The sequence below is a fragment of the Nematolebias whitei genome, chromosome 5 (assembly GCF_014905685.2).
Source record: "Nematolebias whitei isolate Nwh7 chromosome 5, NemWhi1, whole genome shotgun sequence".
Classification (NCBI taxonomy): domain Eukaryota; kingdom Metazoa; phylum Chordata; class Actinopteri; order Cyprinodontiformes; family Rivulidae; genus Nematolebias; species Nematolebias whitei.
Window position 1 is genome coordinate 21,057,648 of NC_056502.1, and position 8,260 is coordinate 21,065,907.

At 40.3% G+C, this 8,260-nt stretch overlaps 1 protein-coding gene across 1 annotated transcript in view; it reads right to left on the reverse strand.

Annotated features, from left to right (window-relative positions):
• The window catches only part of osbpl3b (oxysterol binding protein-like 3b), a 42,159-nt gene that overhangs the window by 25,701 nt on the left and 8,198 nt on the right, over nt 1-8,260 (reverse strand). The window contains exons 2-6 of the mRNA XM_037677003.1: nt 5,087-5,203; nt 4,400-4,453; nt 3,987-4,100; nt 3,586-3,750; nt 3,319-3,442 (exon numbers count right to left, since the gene is read on the reverse strand). Coding sequence (XP_037532931.1) covers nt 3,319-3,442; nt 3,586-3,750; nt 3,987-4,100; nt 4,400-4,453; nt 5,087-5,203 — 574 coding nt within the window. The remainder of the gene's footprint in view (nt 1-3,318; nt 3,443-3,585; nt 3,751-3,986; nt 4,101-4,399; nt 4,454-5,086; nt 5,204-8,260) is intronic.

Below are 8,260 nucleotides of genomic sequence, written 5' to 3' on the forward strand. Positions count from 1 at the left end.
TTCACACCTGATAGTCCGGTAGACTCGGTTTGGTTGGGGACCAATATTCAGAACATTTGTTTACATTTCAGCTGGTGCGGTTCACATTCACACTGCACTGTCAGTCGAGCCAACCTGCCCCTGCCTGTGATGGCGTTGCACCAAGAACTACTGAAGGAAAAAACACAAAAACCTCAGAAGAAGCCACTTCTTCTTCTTTTTCTGGAAATAAAAACAAAAACGGAGTGGTGTCAAATTTTAGCAGTTTTAGGATTTCTGTTTTGTCATTTTTCAACAATGGACTCAGCGTGAGAGGAAGATGAGGCAGAAGACCATGGAGAATGTTGTTTTTCGCACAAGGCGGCTGACGGCTTTGTATGAAGTAAGAGAAGTGCGCATTTGTTTGCCCTGCGCTGTAGTCCACTTCCTGTTTTTGGAGTGGTCCCCGGTCTGCTTGCATTCACACTGCATTCAAACTGCACCAGAGTTCACTTCAACCAAACTGAGACCTAGGTTTGTAGGCAGACCAGAGTTCACTTTTTTGGTCCATATCAGAGTTCGATTGTGCATTCACACCTCCCCAAACGAACCGAACTTTCTAGGCAAACGGACTAGAGTTCGATTAAAGTGGACTAAACAGGACTGGTGTGAATGCACCCTCATTTGCCCCACTCTGGGCCTTTGAGCAAGGCCCTTAACCCCCACTATCTGCACAACCCCCCCCCCCCCCCCCCCCAAGGCATCCTAGATGGCTCTCTGCTCCACACAGAGGGCTGTGGTAGCTCAGCGGTCTGTGGTTGTGTCAGGAAGGGAATTTGGTGTAAAAACAAATGCCAAGTCTTCGTGCGAGTGAGTTTGCGGTGGTGACCCCTGAGGAAGGGAGCAGCATTTTGGATTTTGACTTGGGAACTTAGGAACCTTCCTTACTCATAGATTCAGCCACACACTAAAGTGGAAGTTAGCATGTTGCTTATTTTTCACCCAATTATTTTGAAGAAAAATACTTTCAAGCATTATAAAAACCAGAAAACATAGTTTCCTCAGAGCTATTTAACAAAATTTCTCAGGGGGCCACAGTTATCAAAAGCCAAGAGCTCAGGGTCCGAACATAGATATTCTCATTAAGTAAGGCAGTTTTACAATTTAAAATCTAGTTTTATTTCATAAACCCATTTGTGGGACGAACTGAGCTCACCCATGGGCCTGATTTGGTCCCCGGGCCGCCAGTTGAATAATCCTGATCTAGATGTATCCACACACCAAATGGAAGTCGATACCTCACTTGTTTGTCAAGTTGTTGCACTCACAACATGCATGTACAGAAGTACGTAGTTACATATGGATGGATAGTATTTCTAAATCCCCCTTTCACTCTGCGACGGAGGATCAATAAAAACTTTCAGAGACGTCATAAACAAATATTTGGACTGATTTCAGGTGTAGAAGAAGTAAGATGTGATGGTTAGCTACATTAATGCCAATCTCTTTCTAATAATTATCAGTGTTCTGTTTAGAAATCTGTGCCTGAGTTTTGTCTAAAATTAAGTGGCCCAAAAGTTTATGGTTTGGATCGTCGCGCTTTCTCATTGAGCAGCCAGACGAGCCTCTGACAGCTCATCAACAGAATCCTAATGACTGAAAACTGAGACTAACTCTGCATCAGTAATCACCAGCTTCCTCTGTTTCATCACACCGCCAGTTTTATCTAACACAGACAAACAGACGGAATTACTGGAAGTGCTAAAGACAACGAATGCATTAGAAGAAAATAAAGCACAAAACAAAACAAGAAAAAAGCTTCTTAGGGTTAGACGTTTATTGGCTATTTCATTACTACCAAAAACTTTTACCTTATCATAAACAATTTACATTGTTTACATAGATTTATCTTTATTAATTTGATTTTTATAGCAATCATAATAAAATAATTTGTGCTCCAACTTACCTACAAGCTTCAATAAAATTTCATTTATCTGATGTAGAGTTATTTGCTGATCAAATTTCAGACAATTCAGTTCTAAATGCTTGAAAGCATCAGTTTAAAAGTCGCATATGTTTGTTGAGAAATGGTTGGGCGTAAAATGTTGACCGTGGAGCTGAAGGGCCTGCTCCTTCATTTCATAAGCAGTCATGCTGCTAGCATACTCTGTATGGTGCCGAGAGGCTTTGAGCAGCAAAAGACATGTCACTGTGTGTCAAGTGAGGGTAAACAACCACGAGCCGCACTCACAACGAGGAAGAATACAGATTAGAAGAAACCCACCGGTCAACATATGGCAACAGAGCTTGGAAAGTAAATGCAGAATTGGTTCCACAACAATGTGCATTTTCACATTTCAGTCATACAACTGAAGGTTTAAAGCAGGGGTGTCCAAAATGCAGCCCAGGGGCCATTTGTGGCCCTTGGAGTGATTTTGTGTGGCCCACATTTGCAGTTTGAGAACGCTGTAATTTTGGCCCGTAGGCTTCAGAGACTGACACATGTAGACCTTTTGCAAATTTAATGGTGATATTTTTTTATATAATTTGTAGGTTTAACAGCAAAATAATAATAAAAAAAAAAAATCTCAAAATGAGCAGTACTGTATTAAGTTTAATACAATCCTTTGGCAATAAATCAATAAAGTCAAATACATTAAATAAAAGATAAATTAATAAAAGGTTCATGTTTATGAAGCTTTTAATGTTTTTGGATTACAACAATTTAGAGCACCTCCAAATTTTGTCCTTTCTCCAAAATATTGTTTATGTTTTTGCATTGTGTTGTGTTTATGTTGAGTTAAAAAAAATCACTAAAAATACGTACTTTTTTTTTTTTTAATATCTATTTTTTATTCACATTTTTGTGGCTCGTGACTCTTTTCATCTTAAAAGGTTTGGCCCACATATGGAAATGATTGGACTACCTTTGGTTTAAAGTGTGTTTTTTCCACAGTGCCAAATGCCATGAAAAACAGCCAGTCGTAAGTGCTTGCATCTATTTTTAGTTGCCCGTCTGTTAGCAAAATATCTCATAAACCACTGGATAGATTTGATAAAACATTCAATAAGTAGCCATAAAGCTAACACCTCGTAGCCAATATAAAATGACTATATCTCAGTCAGTTTTACTGAGCTAACATTTTAAATGAGTGTCACCCTCAACACCGTTATCCTAAACACTGACACACCGTGCAAAATCAGTGTTTAAAAATGGTCATTGCAAAGCTGCAGGAGATATGCATTCCCTCAAAGAATGTTAGTTTCACCTTCATGTTTTGCCAAATAAAATGCCTAAAAAAAAAAAAAAAATCATCCAATAAACAAACTCAGAAAAATGAGAGAAGGCTTCTGTGTCACCTTTGGAGCATTTGTCCATGTCGTCAGAAGACTGGAGCCAGGCAGCCACCTTGGCCTGGCTGGTGGAGCTCACTGGGAACGCTCCTGCAGGATGCACCGAGGACTGCCTTCGAACGGACACGCACTGCAGGAGCAAACAGATTCAACGCTCAGCTCAAAAAAACAAGCAGCCTCCACCGTAACGTTTTCAGCTCGTAAATGAAACGTTAACGAGACAGGAGGTTCAACAGAGGCTTTACAGAGACCACAATGGAGTTGCAGTTTTACCCTTCTGATAGGTGCACCCTCAGCTATGCTGGGGGAGATGGGGGAGGGATAGAGGGGGTGAAAGAAGGACTTCTCATTGGGACAAGTGATGATCTCGTTTTGCCGATAGACCCGATGGTGGCGCAGCTTTGACACCCACTCCTCAAACAGCTCCGGTGACTTTATCTGTGACCAGATGAGCACAAGGGCAGGTGAGACATAGAAGGTGGGAACAAACATTTACAAAAACAAAGTGCCTCACACAAATGATGCACGTGTAAAATTAAAGCCCGTTTGAAGCAATGCATATCACCCCCTGAGTTTTAGGCTAGCATCATCTCAAGTTGAGAAATGTCCAATTGGTCAAATGTTGAAAGTACCCTCACACTCAGTGTTTTCTCTTTATCAGTTTTGCGATGTACCTTCAGGTGATAAATGTTTTCCTCGGCGTCAAGATCAATACACTTGGCTTTCTTCTTGATGGCCATGACTGAGAGACCCACGTCGATGCAGCCGTGCAGCTTCCCTTTCTCAATCTGATAGGCAGCATCAACACAAAATGTTATAATCCTATTAGACTAGCCTCGTGACACACGGTGCTGTTCAGCCTAAAAATGAAGAAATAATCCTTTTGTTGCCTCTGACACACCAGAGCTTAGCTAAAACATCAGAAACGTGAGACTGACAGGTAAAATGTTGTGCGATTTCTATTAATAAGAAAGAATGAGAGAAAATAGCTTTTTATGATATCTACTGGAACAGATGTTGAGCAGCATAAGTAGAAAATTACACAATTCTTCGTTGTTATCTTACAGACATGTCCTTGTGTACTCACATCAGCGCTGCACTTGCCATATTTGAGGACGCCCTTATCGAGGACAAAGTATCTCTGTGGGGAGGGGAGAAAGAGAGTATATGATATGCAACATTCCCGACAGCAGATTGTCATAACTCTGCGATCTTGACAGAAAAAAAAAAAAACTCCCGACAATGTTTGTAATTAATTTATCCTTGGTGAGATATTTCTCATCTCCTGTCTCCGTCTCCTTTCATTACTCCTCCTCTCACTCAGATGCAATCTTTCTCCTCCGCTCCATTACAAAGATGTAATTCTTGAGGCTGTTACTGTACATCAGGAGCACCAGGCTGGTGAAAGCTCAGAGATCTCACTAAGAAGTCAATACTAAATGTATAGTGAATGACAGGCCATCAACTAATGCATGTGAGTGGAACGCCGAGATATCCGAAGCATTATCTTCCCAGGAAAAGCTTTCAGACGGAGCGTAAACAAGCGCTGATCCGGGCCACATGTGACTCGCCTGCGGGCGAAATCATCGGCTGCAGGAGCTCGTTCAATTTGTTCGAAGCCCGCATGAGCTGTGTCAGCAGGTTTGTGAAAGCTGAGTGAAAATTGTGCCGGAAAGATGGAAAACTGGGTTGACCTTCGAGTGTCATGTGTAGGACAATAATCACTTTGAGAGGGCTTTAAAGTCACACAAGTCATTTACAGGTTTTGTCATACCTTGTGCCAACCCTTCATGGGCCACTTCCTCCTCTTCAGCATGAAGCCTTCCTGTTTCTGGGGCTCCAGGACGTTGCTGGGGCCCCCACGCAGACTGTCCACTATTTCCCAGCTGTCCTGCAGGCACATGCAGAGCACAAAAAGTCTGAAACGAGGAACAGATGTTGGCAAAAACTCACGTTTATCGACAATTCAAAAGAACAAAAAATACCTAGCATTTTTAAAGACATGTATATCATCATTTATGAGATTTAAACTAGCTCATTTTATGTTAGGACATTATAAAGGTGTAGCCACTTTGGTTAAATATTTAAAGCAGTGGTACACATGAGCTCACACAATATCATGCAAGCTGCAAACTTTGTTTTACTTGTACTTCATTTATAAATCATTTTAAAACAACCACTGCTGCAGCAATGTGTTGTACATGTAAAACCATGACATTAAAACAAACAAAAAAAAAAAAAGGAAATGAACACAGTGGGGCAGCACCGTGGCACAGTTGGTAGAGCTGCTGCATCTCAGAAAGCAGGTTGCCCTAGTTCAAATCCCAGCCCGGGGCCTTTCTGGGTGGAGTTTGCATGTTCTCTCCATGCATGCGTGTGTTTTCTCTGGGTACTCCAGTTTCCTCCAACAGACCAAAAACATGCATGTTAAACTGACTAAATTGTCCCTAGATGTGAGAGAGAGAATGAATGATTGTTTGTCTCGTTTGTCTCTATGTGTCCCTGTGAAGAACTGGAGACCTGTCCAGGATGTTCCCCACCTCTTGTACAGTGATGGCTGGACATGTGCACCGGCAACCCCCGCGACCCGAAAAGGAAGAAACAGCTAAAGATAATGGGTGGATGGATGAACACAAGAACAAGAAAGCACAAGTAAAATAAACAAGATCAAGTCTCGGACTTTACCCAAAGCCAACAATTAAAAATGCATTTTTAGGAGAGTTTTAAAACATGAAGAGTATGGGTTAGAGACAACTCTCAGCTACCACCACACCAAAATTTAGCTCAATATGTATAAAAATGACACAGATATAGCTATTGTTGGATTTGCTAATGTTAACTGTAGTGGTCATCCTGAATCGAGTAGAGTCTAATCAGTTGAAGAGGTGAAGCCACTGATCACTTTCTGAGAGTTGAATTAAAATTCAGTAATTCAAGAGATATTTTCCTAACCGACATATAAATAAACAGACATGTGCAAAATCATTATCATCCATACCTGTATATTTTTGGTACAGGGCCATAATTAACCACATGGAAAGTTTTAGCTCCAAAGAGCAAACATCAGATCTGCTGCTTCATTTCCATCCAGGCTTGATTTGTCGGTGAGAGGACCTGAGCATCATCGCATCCCACGTGTGGCTTTATGGTTGCACCTCATGGACACATTTGCAGAAATTAGCTTTACTGTCTAATCTCGCTCTTGGCTGTAGTAATTTCCCAAGATTAAACGGGTCAGGTCCAAATCCCTCGCAGAAACCAAGATTAAATCGATATTTCATCACAAACTAATCCACGTTTGTTTGGCAGCAGAGATAATTCCAGGAAGGCTTTAAAACACTATCAAGGAAATTGAAACTTGTTTAAGGAATCAACATATATCATTTATGGTTTATGTAGGTTTTAGTGCTGAATCCCAGTTTGTTTGTTTTTTTACACAGACAGTGTACAACAATTTAATCATGTAGTTTGTCCCCTTTTCTACACATGAACTGGGAGGTAGTTAAGGGTTCAAGGATTCAAGGTTAAATTGTGTACACAGTGTCCCAGTTGCATCCAACAAAAGTATTAACATGTAAAAGAAAAACAGTAATAAAATCTAAGATATGAACTAAGTAAAACTAACTAATAATACACTAAGCACTAGTAGCATAAAAACAATACGTTGTATGCGTATTATACGTTATACAATATGTTAAATACTGATATTACAGTTTATCTTGTAATAATTACTCTTTAATGTGTACAACCAATAATACAGTTTTGCAAGGTGTGCACACACAGGATATGATTTTTAGAAAATCAATATTGGATGGTCACGTGGTCACAAAACACAGTTTTCAGTGAGACTGCTCCTAAACTCAACCACCAAAATAAAAGAATGATTTTTTTTCAAAGAACAAATGCACAATTTGCACATTATTTGAAAGTAAGCTTAAATATTTTTCTCTCATTTGTAAAATGCATTTGTTGGAGTCAGCCTCCAGACATCTACACTTCCAGATGCAGGAAGAGTGCCACCTGCATCACGAAGGACCCCACTCACCCAGCACACACACTTTTTGCCCTGCTCCCCTCAGGAAAGATGTTAAGGAGCATTGAGTGTAGAACCACTAGACTGAGGAACAGCTTCTACCCTGAGGCTGTTAGACTCATGAATCTAACCAGAATAATTACTGTGAAGAATCACATCATGATGGTGATTTACATGGTGATGGTGATGTATTTCATGCTTGTGTGTTCATTCGTACTCATCTGCTCACACAGACTCATGTTCGTGCTGCTGTTCGGCGTATTGCTTTTTATGCAACTGGTGCTTATTATTTTTATTAATGTTTTTCTTAGTTCATTTCTTAGATCTTATTACTGTTTTTCTTGTACATTTTATGCTTTTGTTGGATGTAATGGGGACCCTGTGTACATAATCTCGTTTCACCTCATGTACCACATGTGGTGTGAACGACAAATACAGAACCTTTAATCCTTGAATTCTTGAATCCTTGAAAAACTGAGTTTTACATCCTAAAATGACACAAAACAAATACAATCTAAGCTGATTTAAGGTTTGTTTTGATTTTTTAGCCATAAGAATAAAATTTAGAGCTTGATAGCAGTCATGAAGCACTTCTCCTTCCTCCTGTGTGGAATCGGTTGCTTTTGTCTGCGACAAATCGTGATAAGTCTTTCTGCTGGCGTCTGATTTCTTTACCTCCTCTTTCCAATCCTCGTCATAAAAGGACGCAATAATAAAGCAACCAGAGTGTCATTATCTGTTTAATCATCTAGGTGGTGAACTGTGATGATTAAAGGGAGAGTCTGTCACGATCCTCAGTGTTGGAACCCAATTGCAGAGAGGCGAGCGAGGCAGGAGTTTAAAAATAAAAATAATTTATTTTTTTTTAATAACAAAACAAAAGGCTGTCGGTGCAGCAAAACTTACTTGGGCAGA